General features: G+C 41.6%; 1 protein-coding gene across 4 annotated transcripts in view; it reads left to right on the forward strand.

The window, feature by feature from the left end:
• Nucleotides 1-13,757, forward strand: part of SPECC1 (sperm antigen with calponin homology and coiled-coil domains 1) — a 454,997-nt gene that overhangs the window by 194,162 nt on the left and 247,078 nt on the right. For 2 of the 4 annotated variants that reach the window (XM_063450043.1, XM_063450044.1), the window contains exon 1: nt 9,295-9,553. The exons of the other annotated variants lie outside the window; for them this stretch is intronic. In XM_063450043.1, the coding sequence (XP_063306113.1) occupies nt 9,472-9,553 (82 nt within the window). In that variant the 5' untranslated portion in view covers nt 9,295-9,471. Of the gene's footprint in view, nt 1-9,294; nt 9,554-13,757 lie in introns of those variants that run through there. 4 annotated transcript variants of the gene reach the window in all.

Here is a 13,757-nt window from a genome sequence, read left to right on the forward strand (position 1 = left end):
ATACAGTCACCCACGCTATAATTCTCTATATACGAATTACCCGTCTATAACACACCCCAGTAACATCGTCTTTTACAAATAGCGGTTACAGTACGGTTAGCATAGGTCAAAGCACAAGTTAAGGTCACAATACAATTATTAGTGGTTATGGTGTTAAAACATGCAATGGACGACAGTGATTAGTACTTATATACAGTGTCAGTAAATATACAGGGTTATGGTACCGTGCACTATAATACAGCAACACACTATTAACACTCTCGCTAGACGGCTGAGCTCGCGCTATCTAACAAGATATACACTTTACTAAACAATCGTTAACACATTTACAATTCCCAACTAAACTATTGGCCAGTACCTTGATGGACTACCTAAAAACAATCTACATACGTTTTGGTTAGCCACACTGCCCAATCACCACATATATAGCGAGCTAGAGGACCGAATTTACACAGACGCCTCTTAGTCGCACTATCAAAAGTCTAGTGGGTTCCAAATTTACACGCCTTCCCACTTAGCCCAGATAGGATGAGAACTAGCGAACCGAATTTACACAGACGCCGCTTAGTCTCCCGGTCCCTCCGACCTAGCGAACAAAATGTACACCCTAGAACGCTAGTCTAGACAAGACACCGGTGTCCGGCTAGGGCTATTTACACCAGAGCCCCGCCTGACTAACAGAATCAAACGGTCTGACTAAAGAGCGTTCGATCGAGCGGTGCGCCTTCGCTCCTTCCCTCCGACAGAGGGGGCAGATACACAGATTCAAAACCCCTTTGGGCCTACCGCACAATCGGTATACCCCTAGTGGGTCCTGCCGTCTAAAACAGCAGTTGTCTTACCTCCTCGTTCCTGAACCTGAGTTCACACTCATCGACGGGGACACCCCAGCACTTCTCACGTAGAGGCCGATGATCTCCTGGACAACGGCCCAGTGGCGCCGAGACGAAGGGAGGTCCACGCAGAAGTTCAGGGGTGCAGCCGTAGAGAACGTGGGCAAAGATAGACCGTCTCACGCCTCTGCCTCTCAGCTACCGTTGAACGATGAGCTTCCCGGCCAATGCACCAAATGATACCGGAGAAACTGACGGAAGCCAAGCACAGAGAGATGGACACAGGTTTCTTCAGGAAGGAAGAGATTCTTTATTGGATCACCGATCGGGACTCAGAGGGACTAGCGTCACCAAAATACCACAAGTTCTTTGCCCCGGACAATAGTGCAGGCTCCTTATATAGGCATATAACTCCTCCCATATTAAGCTCCACCCGCACATTCTCTTAACCAATCAACACAAATAAGAATTAACTTCCTGTTTGACCGCATGGCTTGTCCAGCACAATGGAGGAGGGGAATACTATATCCTGTATTCTTGCACATGCTCCGTACACTACTGATCGTATCTTGCCTCGTGCAACCAACTGATCGATACGTCAGCATATGCACGTACACATGCCACGTGGTAATCTCGGCCTACTAAATTTATTTTTACCGAGATTCCACCACATTACGGCAGATAAGGTTCTCACTGTGTTAATTATGTTTGTCACGTTAAGTCATGCTGCTATATGGTTACGGTGTGCTCGTTTGTGCATTGCTAAATAAAAGCCTGAGCTGAGAAAAACTGCTGAACTTCATCTAGTGGGCAGGATATGTTGGTAACTCTGCTTTATATCACTAGGGAAAAACATAAGAAGAAGAGAAAAAAAAATATAGGAAAAGGGAAAAGATGATCTGTCATAGCTTATAAATGTATGTATTGCACATTCTTATATTTTAGCATGCTGCAGACATGTAGGCATGAAATACAGTAAGAGTCCTGAGATCACTCGCTTATGCTGTAAGAGCGCCCCGACACCCCAGTGGCAGGTCACCAAGCACCTGCACTCCAAGGAGGGATGTCATGCAGGTTCTGCGCCCCCAATGAGTCCAGATCTGTTCCGTTACGTCGTTGCTGCCTTGGGTCAGAACTTGGGTGCTGAAGGCCCGTGAGTCCCCCTGTGATGTGAAGCCTTTTTCCGACGCTTTCCTCTGGCTGTTTGGTGCCCCTTCCCTGCAGTCCGGCTGGTAGGTGTCGCTGTGCCATTGTGAAGGCGGTGCAGGCCCGCTCCTCGGAGCGGGGTTAGGGTGTGCACTCTACGCCAGTCATCTGGGCAGGCCCGAGGGGTCGACTGCTGAGTGTAGGTTGATGGGTCTGTTCTCGCTGGTCAGCAGGCAAACGCTCCCGCCTTTTTGTCGAGGGTGGGCTCCAGGCCTTAGTAGTGCTTATCCGGCGGTTGCTGTGGGTTAATAGGTACTGGGTTATTTCATGCAGGCGCTCAGTGCCTACGTGGGATTCCGGAGGGTAACATCCCCTTGGAGGCCTGAAGTGCTCATGTGTGCCAGCAGGGTCGCAGTGCCGCCATCTTAGTTGCAATCTGGGCTGCGTTTCAATGGCCCGTCGGGCCTCAAAAGCTTCAGTGTAGCCGGGGCCACAGGGCGTATTAAATGCGGGCCGGGATCACCCCCACCGGCCCCGAGGGGGGGGAACAGGGCCCGGTCCGCCCAGCCGAGGGAGTCTGGCTGGATAGCTTCAGGCAGGATAGTGGGCGGCGGCCGTCCGCTTCACTCACCACCCGAGTAGGCCTCATCCAGTGGGAGCGATGCGTACCCTCCCGGGGGACTAAAACAGCAGCTGCAAGCCTCACCCCGGGTCCAGTGTCTCCCCAGGTGCCGGTCCACCGCGGTAGGTCGACAGGTGAATCCAATAGGTCTATATTTTAAGATTTTTAAACAAGGTTTACTGGAGCTGTAATGCCGTGCGACCGGCAAGCTCGGCGGCCAGGCCCCGCCCCCCAAAATATTTATATTTTTGAGCAAAATTAAAAAGGTTTGAGCATGCAATAAATACAGAAATAAATAAATAATAGCATATTAAAGGAACACTATAGGGTCAGGAACACAAACTTGTATTCCTGGCCCAGTAGTGTTAAAAACACTATCTATCACCCCCCTCCCCCCCCCTCCCCCCCTACTTCCCCCACCCCTTCATATAATAAAATCTTATGTTTATTTCAGTCTGCTGGTGCTGGCTCTTTCCCTGATCTGCCTCCTTGGCTGACATCATCAGAAGTGAAGTCAATTCTGATAATCTCAGCAAAGGAGGCAGGACGAGGAGGGGCAGAGCCAAATGCCATCCTGGTCAACCAGCATGTCCTTATAGAGATGCATCAAATCAATGCATCACTATGAGGAAAGTTCAGTGTCTTTATGTAGAGGGTGAGAGACTGAGTGTGCAGCCCCGTGCTAGGAAGCACCTCTAGTGGCCATATGAGGAGTGGCCACTGGAGGTGTCCCTAGGCTGTAATGTAACACTACCTTTTCTCTGAAAAGACAGAGTGTTTACTGCAAAAAGCATGCAGGGACTGACTATACTCACCAGAACAACTACAATAAGATGTTATTTTTTTTAAAATTTGTATTATATATATATATACTCTAACACATTCTAGTACAAGAGTTTACCAAGATTGATGTTGCCGGGTTGCAAAATTTCCAGTAATTGACGGAATGCGAAATGTTGCGTAGATCTTCTCTCTAGGTTCTGAAACAGATGTGTAGTTCAGAGCTTAGGCAATCAATTCAGAAAACATACATAAACCCATGGGAGCGATGTCACAAGTCTACCCTCAGTAGAGATTATTAAACATTATGTTTAAATTACTTTGTGGTCATATATAATTTATTTTATAACCTTTTACCCATATGTTGCTTAATCGCTGTTCACAAAGGCATAAAGAAAACCTATTAGCTTTAAGTTTTCCTATATCGCACATACAGCTACATTTTATTACATGATGAGTTTATCTGTTGAAATTGAATAGCATTTTGTTATAGAAGCCAATAGGAGAGCTGCTATTCTATTACCATAATAATGTTATTTTATTTTTTTTATAATAGAATTCACCCTACAGCATAGCTTCATTTAGCTGTGACACATTAAAAATGTAATTATAGTAGTCGGGTCAAAAAACAGTCCTGAAAAAAAACATTTAACCTCCTGATTACTGCATTATTCTGTATTGTGGACTTAACCGGAACAAAATTCTTAGCCAGCTATGCTTTCAATTCTGCAACTCTGGCATAAATTAGAATTTCACTTTGAATTCCCGCTTTAGTAAATAATCCTTTAAATGTGCTATTATACTATATTATTTTGTTCTAATTTTAAAGGGACAACATATTTTGCAGCGTTGTACAATGGGTGAACATACAAATACGATATTGCAACAAAACGCGTTGGATATACTTGAATGAACAGTTTTACTGTCTGAAGTGAGTGGGTTATAAATACATAAAAAAAATAAATCAATAACAGTTAAGGCACATTGTATTCAATGTGAAAATTGATTTCACGGTGAATTTGTTATATCATCAAACCTATAAATATTAGATAAAACATTTAGAAGAGAAACGAAGATACAAGAAGCAAGTTAGTGAAGAGTGGTTGAGATGCATAGCGAGAAGTTATTTTGCATCTGCTGTTTGGAAGCAATAAATACTAGCTGTCTTTTGATGAAAGAAGTAACAAGACTCGGAGATTGACTGGACATGGGGAGCGAAGGATAGGTTGGTGTGGAAGGAAATCTTGTGACCTGCTGGGCTGAGTTGATGGATGCATTGTTGACCTGGAGGGAGGCTGACTTGATGGAGAAAAGACAAGACATTCTGTTTGAAAGAGACTGTGTTATATGGTTTGATTACATATTATTATATGGATGCATTCATAAAAATTATTATTAACACATTTATTATGTTAGTTCAAAGTACCATTCAAAGTCCAGGAGAGTATCTACCCGCGTGTGCATTGGCTTCCAACCTTCCACACTAGTGTTCTAATCTGCACACTATATATCACTGCCTGGAACTAATGGTTTATTGTTTCACATCTCTGTAATATTTTATGTTTGTGTTTGTTTGCTTTTATATATGTGTTTCACTATAAGAGTCTCTCACTAAAATGACAATTCTTAGGAATTCCAAGTGAATTTTACATTTAAGGCCCCCCAAAAAAGCCCAACTGGAAGCACAATTTTCCCAGTTTTGAAATTCACTTTTAATTTATTTTCAATTCCCAACAATTCTCACTTTGGTGAAAAACCCCGGAATTTGCATGTTGCAGGGTTATTCACTAAACATTGAAAATCCAGTGAGAATGATCAAATTCTGAAAATAGTGGTTATTTTCATATTTACTAAAGGCAAATACGGTCAGAATTCAGTGAGCAATCTGCAGCAATGACATAGATGCTTTCGGTGTCTGGATTCAAATCAGGGCTTTCACATCAGAGCCTTATACAAAGTATAGGATTCCAAAGATTCACAAAGTACTAATTTTAACCAAAATCAGAACCGATTGCAAGCAGCAGGGTTCACATTTCCAAAATAATGCTTCACTTGCTTTTTGCAAATTAATGACCAGAAGACTTCAGATGGTAAGCACATTTTTTGTTTTTTTTACAGGTATTAGTTTTAATGCCCTCTCCCTCACTATTATTAGGGTGAGGGGAGGTAGGTAGGATTAATACATTTTAAGGGCAGTTGCTAGGGGATTGGGGCCTCTAGCCACTTAGTGCAGGAAAATTGCAATTTTAAGGGAGTGTGCAATGGCAAGTCCACCCCCACATTGTGTCATTATCTAGATCTTCTGATAGTGCCCATGAATATGCGCCCGTGAATAACCCTGCTAATCTCACCTAAAGCAATTTCTTAAAGGGTTACTCCAAACATTATAACCTCTACAGCCCACTGCAGTGGTTAATTTGCCAGGACGACTCTGGCCGAGTTATCTGGTAATTGCTAAATGGTTTGCCCCCCTTACTTGGGTTTCTATCAGGTTCCAATGGTGGTCCAGTGATGCACATCCCTCTTCTACAGAGCTGCAGAAGGGGAAAGCCATGGTAGTCGCCAGTCATTAGCTGTGAGCATCAGCTGTGACCTCTCAGCCAATGACGGACATTATGTGAAACAAAAGTTCCAGAGAATTCACATTAGCCAGCCTGGAACTACTTGATGACACCCCTATGGCTAACTGATGACACCACTGTAACTGTGCTGGATGTGGAAATACACCTCCAACAGCAGAGGGGCTGCTCTTGCATGTTTAACATTTCAAACTCAAATATTGAAGCTAGAGACGGCACAACAACCACTTCCAATCACTAAAGTGGTCATGGGGTTTGGGGTAACCCTTGCAGGCTCAGCAATTTTAACAACACTTTTATCATTGCCTAATGCTGACAATTACAGTGTGATTCACCAAGTTTGCGTTCAAAATGAATTTGAAATTCACTTTAAATTAACCTTGAATTCTTGCTTTGGAGAATCACAATGTGAGTGAAGGATTTCTCATGATTTCTCCAAACTGGCTGATTGATAGAGACTTCTCAGAGAGAAGAGGATTTTCCCTTTTGGATGAGTCCCAATAAAAGTGACTCGGAGAAAGAACACATGCTTAATGTCATTTTAACTATCACACAAAAAAGGCTCATATATAAATGAATAAACATGCTAAAATTAGCATGCTCTCAGAACATATGTGATGATAGATTAAAGACTTAGCAAATGCCATAAGAAATATAGCCTTTTTTTAAAGAAGGTCACATTTTAACAAAAGAGAGAACGCACATTAAGATTTAACAATGAAATTGTAAATAGGTTTGAATTAAAACAGAATGGCGAAATTCAAATATAGAAGCCAAGCTGTGTACTGCAACAGAGATGGAGAATTTTTCCAAATTAAGTACAATTTGCTTAAATTTGGCATTTAGGCTCCCGTGCAATTAATTTGTTGCATGGGAGCCTAGACGCAAAATTTAAGCCAAAAAGCTACCCAACAGCTGGGTACATAGGGTAATAGCATACACATATTATAATTTGTTATGATTACATAGTATATTATTTAATAAATGTGAGTGGCCTTATTAGCTACTGTTAGCTAGTAGGGGGTCTGTGGCAAACATTCAGGGCTTAATGTCCACTTGCCAGTGCATAATATTCTCTAATACAACAAGTATTTAAACCATGATTTTTTGTAAAAAAATATGGTTAGGGTGTTTTACTCATAGGGCAGCAGTAAGATGTACATGTGCCAGCCTGCCTGGGACTAGTGGGAGTTTCACTCCCAGGCCCCAGCTACTATTTGGAGCTGCTGTTCTTAACCTGGACCCTCTCAGATCATCAAGTAACACAATTTTATCATGCAACACACAATTTTAAACAGTCTTTCATTATCCAAGAGAGCAGTTCTGTCACACTGTGTTGGAAGGACTTGGGCAAAGTGCAACGTGAGTTTAAATGTATTTGCCTTGCACTAACGTGAGTTTAAATGTATTTGCACTGCATTTGTTTGACCTTCAGGGCACATCAGCCCATAAGTGAGCTCTACAGCAGCGTTTAGGGTATGGCCATTCGTTATTGGCTACTCTGATGGGCTGCTTGTCATCCCAGTGTGCATGCTGATTGGAATGACATGTCCCTTTATAGACAGGAACTATGCAAGGGACACTATAGTTACAAGAACAACTACAGCTTATTGTAGTTGTTCTGGTGAGTATAGTCAGTCCCTGCAGATGTTTTAAGATAAATACTGCGTATTTAGAAAATAATCCGTGTTTACATTACAGCCTAGGACCACCTCTAGTGGCCACTCCTAAGTCAACCACTAGAGGTGCTTCATGGGTCAGTGCTGCACATTGTGAGAGAGAGACGTTCAGTGTCTCCACATATAAATGCTGATTGGCCAGGGCCGCGTGTGGCCCCCGTCCTGCCTCCTTGGCTGAGATCATCAGAATGAACAATCTCAGCCAATCCAACGCTTTCCTATGGAAAAGCATTGTGATTAGTTGAAATCATCAATGAGGCAGATCGAGGCGGGTCTGACTCGAGGCTGAGTAAATCACTTTTCTAACAAGAGGTAAGGGGGGCCGAACACCTAAACAGTGGTTTTAGAACTATAGTGCCAGGAATACACGTTTGTGTTCATGACACTATAGTGCCCCTTTAAAAGGATACTATAAGCATCTTTAGCTTAATGAAGCAGTTGTGGTGTATAGATCATGCCCCTGCAGTCTCACTGCTCAATTCCCTGCCATTTAGGAGTTAAAGGGATATTATATTCACCAGAACCACTACAGCTTAATGTAGTAGTTAATGTTGTGGTTCTGGTGTCTATAGCCTGTCCCTGCAGGCTCAGCAATGAAAATGCTACATTGTTACCTAGTGACAACTCTAGTGGCTGTCACTGCAATCTTTGCAGGACCTACATTCAGCATTTACATGCTCTGCATAGAGACATTGATTCAAGGCATCTCTATGAGGAGATGCTTTGTGCAGTGTGGCATATTTCTGTACAAGAGCCTCCCAATGCTTTCCTAATGGAAAGCATTGGATTGGCTGAGATCATCAAGATTGTTGATCACAGGCACGGAGGCGGGCCAGCCACAGCGATACCAGTGCGGTGATGGAGAAAAGGTAAGTAAAATACATTTGGGAGAAGCTGGAAACCTCAATAGGAATACACACATGTATTCCTAACACTGTCGTGTTCCTTTAATTCTACTATTCTCCTTATTTATATGTCTGGTGAGATCGTGGGGAGAGTATGGAGAGTATGGAGAGAGAGAGAGAGAGAGAGAGAGAGAGAGAGAGAGAGAGAGAGAGAGACTTCTAACTGTGACTGCAGCACTGGGTAATTGGATTCCCTGGGAAACACATTATACCCACTGGAATAACAGGCAAACAATGTCAAAACTGTGTGTCTATCTATCAGGGTTATTCACGGAATTCTGAATTTTAGTTAACTCACTTTGAATGGCTAAAGTGACAACAAAGCCATTGTCACAGTTTGGCAGTTTTGGCCTCAGTTTTGCAATTTGCTTTTCATTTCACTACAATTCATTAACACTCTCTCATCCTCATCTATGCATGTATCCATCTGCATTTTACACATATATCTGTGGTCACATTAACATGTGTAATATAATATGTTGCACTCTGAGCATGGAGAAAGTCCAGCAAGCTAATGTACACAATAAGATCTTCAATGGCAGAACACAGGCAATGATTTGCTGCAAGCCTGCATCCCTTTGCCCTTGTGCCTGCAGTACCCCTGAGCTGCCTGTGTGTGGCTCACATCACATGTTGAGTCACCTCTTTTTTTTTTTTCCTGATTCCAAAAGCCAGCCGGCTAATTAACTGCATGGCCCTGCCTTTCAGAGCACAGTATTGTAATTAGGTAGGAGGGGAGTCCACACAACTGGCCCTGACACAAGCTCTAGGTTCAGTTCCCAGTCTAACAAACTAGGAAGGATCTGAGTTGTCTAGTAGTGAGACAGCTCAGGCAGCCCTTCGGGGAGGGAAGTCACTTGGATGAGTAACATGAGCAGGAATTGGGGATACAGACCTGTGTCATAGGATTATCTGGGATCCTGAGAGATGGGGAACCAGCCTGCTAGACCAGAGGAGCAAGTACAACAACAACAACCGCAGCAGCAGCACCAGCACCAAGAGGAAGAAGGTTTGTGTGTCTCCTGGTGATATCAATCATTACTATTACATGCTAACAGTCTGTGTGTTTTATAGTGAGCTTGTTATAGTTGTAGAATACAATGTTGCAGTTTAAGTGATTTCTCTACTCTAGCAATGGTTTTTTATAGTAAAAAAATTTAATAAAAATAACTAAAAAAAGTGGGTGATGCTTTAAATGTTTACCAAATAATTAATTTCTGACTAATCTTTTGGAATTTTTTCTGATGTGGACTGCTTCCCCCATGATGCTCAGCCAGCCAGAAGCTTGGCTGAGCATCATGGTAAATGTAATCTGCAATACAACAGCTGGAGTGCAAAAGGTTAAGCAGCACTGTCCCTTAGCCAAGTCCATTCTGTGTGAATAAAGGGGCTTGTCTGCACACAATGAGGATAATATGCAGCAGGGAGCCGGTATGGGAGCATGTTACTGGGTGCCTGTCTCTGATTATGCTCTCTCTGCAGATGGGAAATGTAGAACCCAGCCCTGCCAGTGTGAGACTGCTATACAGGGGGAAGGAGAAAGGGCTAGGAATGCATTCTGCCTAATTACTCCTCACATTAAATGGACAAAACCAAACCAGTGTGTGAGAAGAATGGTGTAATGCAGATCTACAGGCTTGTGCATTAATTACATACATGGCTAATGTGGCCCCCAGGGCCTGTTTAATTAGATGTTATCTTTGGTTCTGGTACCTTTCTATATTGCACCTGTCTGGTAAATAGCAAGCATGTTACTGTGAGAAAGGTACGCAGACAGGTGCAGGCATTGGAAAAAGGCACGAGTTTTCTGTTTTGGATATTAAGTTTAATTTGTTGCGTTTCGTTTTAGTTACACGGATCTGTTCTATCATTGTATCTGTTATGGATCTCTAGATATTTTAATAATTGTGTGGACTACGTATAGTAAGTGAAAATGTTGTCTTTTTTTCATTGGGACCCTAAGCCTTTATGTATGTGGCGACAGAGCGCATTTAAATAATTGTTACCCTGCAGGATGGAATTGCTAAGAATTCTTAATTAAAGGGACAGTATGCTAATTTATATTGGTAATAATGAATTGGAATAAAATAGCTTCATTTACATACAAAGTGATTTTCATCATTTGAAAGATGTTCCTGGAAGTGGGGACATTTTTTCTGTAATCTAATAAAATATATATATTTTTTGTCATTACATATTCTTTTTAGACACAGTAATAGGTTTCTATTTACTTTGTGCTTTTATCTCTGTGTGTGTTTTGTTCTTTTGTTTTTTTTCTTTTTATCATTCCAAGTGTATGGAATGCAGTTGTAGTCTGAACGTGCGCATGCGCAAGTAACCTGTTTCACAATGCAGAGGCAGGCCTTGCATGGTGGGGGTTCTTATAAATGTTGTTCCAATCTAAAGGGCCAGGCAATACTTTGCTGGAAATCATTTTTGTTTAAAGGACCACTATAGGCACCCAGACCACTTCAGCTCAATGAAGTGGTCTGTCTGCCAGGTCCATCTAGGGTTAACCCTGCCCGCTGTAAACATAGCAGTTATGTTAACTGCTATGTTTACATATGGGTTAATCCAGCCTCTAGTGGCTGCCTCATTGACAGCTGCTAGAGGTGCTTCTCACTGTGATTTTCACAGTGAGAAGACGCTGCCGTCCATAGGAAAGCATTGAGAATGCTTTCCTATGGACTGACTGAATGCACGTGCGGCTCTTGCCGCGCATGCGCATTCAGCCAAAGAGGGAGGAGAGTCACCAGCGCCGAGGGAGCCAGGCGCTGGAGAAAGGTAAGAATTTAACCCCTTCCTCCCACTTCAGCCCGGAGGGAGGGGGGCCATGAGGGTGGGCACTCTAGTGGTCCTTTCAGCTTTTATTGGAATGAGGAATGTCTTTCCTGAAAAGTTCTGTTTTTTTTTCTATTTTTAAAAACTTCATTATTAAATTGTTATGTTGGGCTGCATATAACTTTCCTCCCAACATCTGCAGTGTGTCACTTTGTTTTGCTGCAAACCACTACTGCGCATACTGCACATGGTGTCGTGACTACAGTAGAAAGTTGTCAATTTACATACAACCCCAAGAAAATATTGTGGTGATCATAAAGCATTGCTTATGGGATTAACTCAACAGTGCTAAAAAGTAAGCTGTGCATCATGATTGGTTGAGTCACATCCTGGTATGCAAGTTTACAAAGCCTCTGGCTTTTCTTTTACTAATTTAGTGGGGGTTATGATTGGTGCAGTGTGGCATTTTGCTGTGCATGCACACTAGCCAAGAAATTAAATCAATAATACAATCCTGCTTCTAACAAATGGATTAATTGTAGTGTGTTAAAGGGACACTATAGGCGCTCAGACCACTTCATCTCATCGAATAAACTGCAGTGTTAAGACTGCCTCTAGTGGCTGTGTACCAGATAGCCACTAGAGACGTTTTACTGCAGTTTCACAGAGTTAGACTCCGCAAGGTATAACTTCAACTATGGCGCTCTGGACAGAGTGGGCAAGATCCCTAAAAAAAAATTTAAAAAAAAAATTCACTGGCAATATGCATAAATGTCCAGGCACCATAAAAACATGCAGCTTTTTGCAAAATTCTCTGCAGCTATAAAACAATCTCTTCTCCTGCGAACGTCAAAGGAAGATCTTTTTGTACACACTGTACAAGACTAACCTCTCCTTTCGGCACTTGGAGATATTCTGAGCCATCTCTACACATGCTCGCTCACTCAAAGCTTGGTTGACTGCTTTTGTTCGGTTCCATATACAAATATGCCACTGTAGGACTAGTTCTGCAATGGATACATATATCCTGCTGAAGGTCTATATGCAGGCCACAAGGCTCATTGCAAAGAGTATGTTAGTATTGTGCTTCATCACTTCCATACGCCCAGTTTGATATGTTCCATTACTGCATACCTCCCAAGTGTTCCTGATGTAAGAGGGACATTCTCTATTTTGGGTCCAAATCATTGTCCCTCTTTTCTATGAACTCTATTGTTGGTGTGTCTGCGTGTATAACAGAGCTGCACAACAACAATAATAATAATAATGTGTGTTTAACTACAGTCAACACATTTAGAAATCAGACTTTGTAAATAAAATGTTTGTTCTTATTCTAAATTACATTTTAGTTGCATTATAAGTAAGTTACTATTATTTGAGATGCTTGTGACATGTTTGCCATATGTTAATTCTACCACAATTTCAAGCATATACTATTTTTATTCTTATTTATAAAGCGCCAACAAATCCTGTAGCGCTGTACAATGGGTGGACTAACCAACATGTAATTGAAACCAGACGAGTTTGACACACAGGAACAGAGGGGCCAAGGGCCCTGCTCAATTAGCTTACATGCTAGAGGGAGTGAGGAAAAGTGACACAAAAGGTAGGGATAGTATTAGAGAAGTAGATTGTAGTATAGTATTCACTGAAGACTTGATGTGTTTTTTAATGATAGTTGCAGAAGAGAAGTCAATTGGGAGCTATTAACCGTTTAATTGATATGCTAGACATTTTATATCATTATTAGTGGAGATATTTTATTTTGATACCATATTTGTATATATAACACTTTAAATATTAATATGTTAGAAAAATTTAAAGACCCTTTTTTGTCCTCACTTTTACAATTTTATCATTTCTACGCAAGTGCCACTATAGAAAACTAACTTCACTGATTGTTAAAATACCCGCTATGTCTAGGATTTCAATTCATTTTTAGAAGTTCTAAAACATATTTGAAACAAGTCAATTACGGTTTTATAACTAAAATTTAGGTAAACTGGTATGCTGAGATTACAACTTTTAGAATAGTCACAGAATCCAAAACCGCTACATATAAGTATATATTTGTAGAAAGTATATCCCCCAGGATATTTAACTATGAGCATTTTGACACTTTGTATACCATATTATTATTTATTGTTTTTTTTACACACTTTTTATATTCACAGACCATGTGTATCCCACTACTGTGAAATCCTCATATTTGTATTCTGCTACGATTAGGAAGTACAATTATATATTACTCTGCTGTCATCGGTTCTTTCTGTAGCTCAACATGTTCCTTTTTAAAGTCACACAGGGATCCTCACCCATATTATTCTTCAATTTACAACCAATATATTGACTGTAAAGATATATATAATGTAAAAAAGATGTATATCCCCATTTCTCCTTTCTCAGGGCAGTGCTTGCTGCCAGGTGCCCTG

This window comes from Pelobates fuscus, chromosome 1 (genome assembly GCF_036172605.1).
Source record: "Pelobates fuscus isolate aPelFus1 chromosome 1, aPelFus1.pri, whole genome shotgun sequence".
NCBI classification, from domain to species: domain Eukaryota; kingdom Metazoa; phylum Chordata; class Amphibia; order Anura; family Pelobatidae; genus Pelobates; species Pelobates fuscus.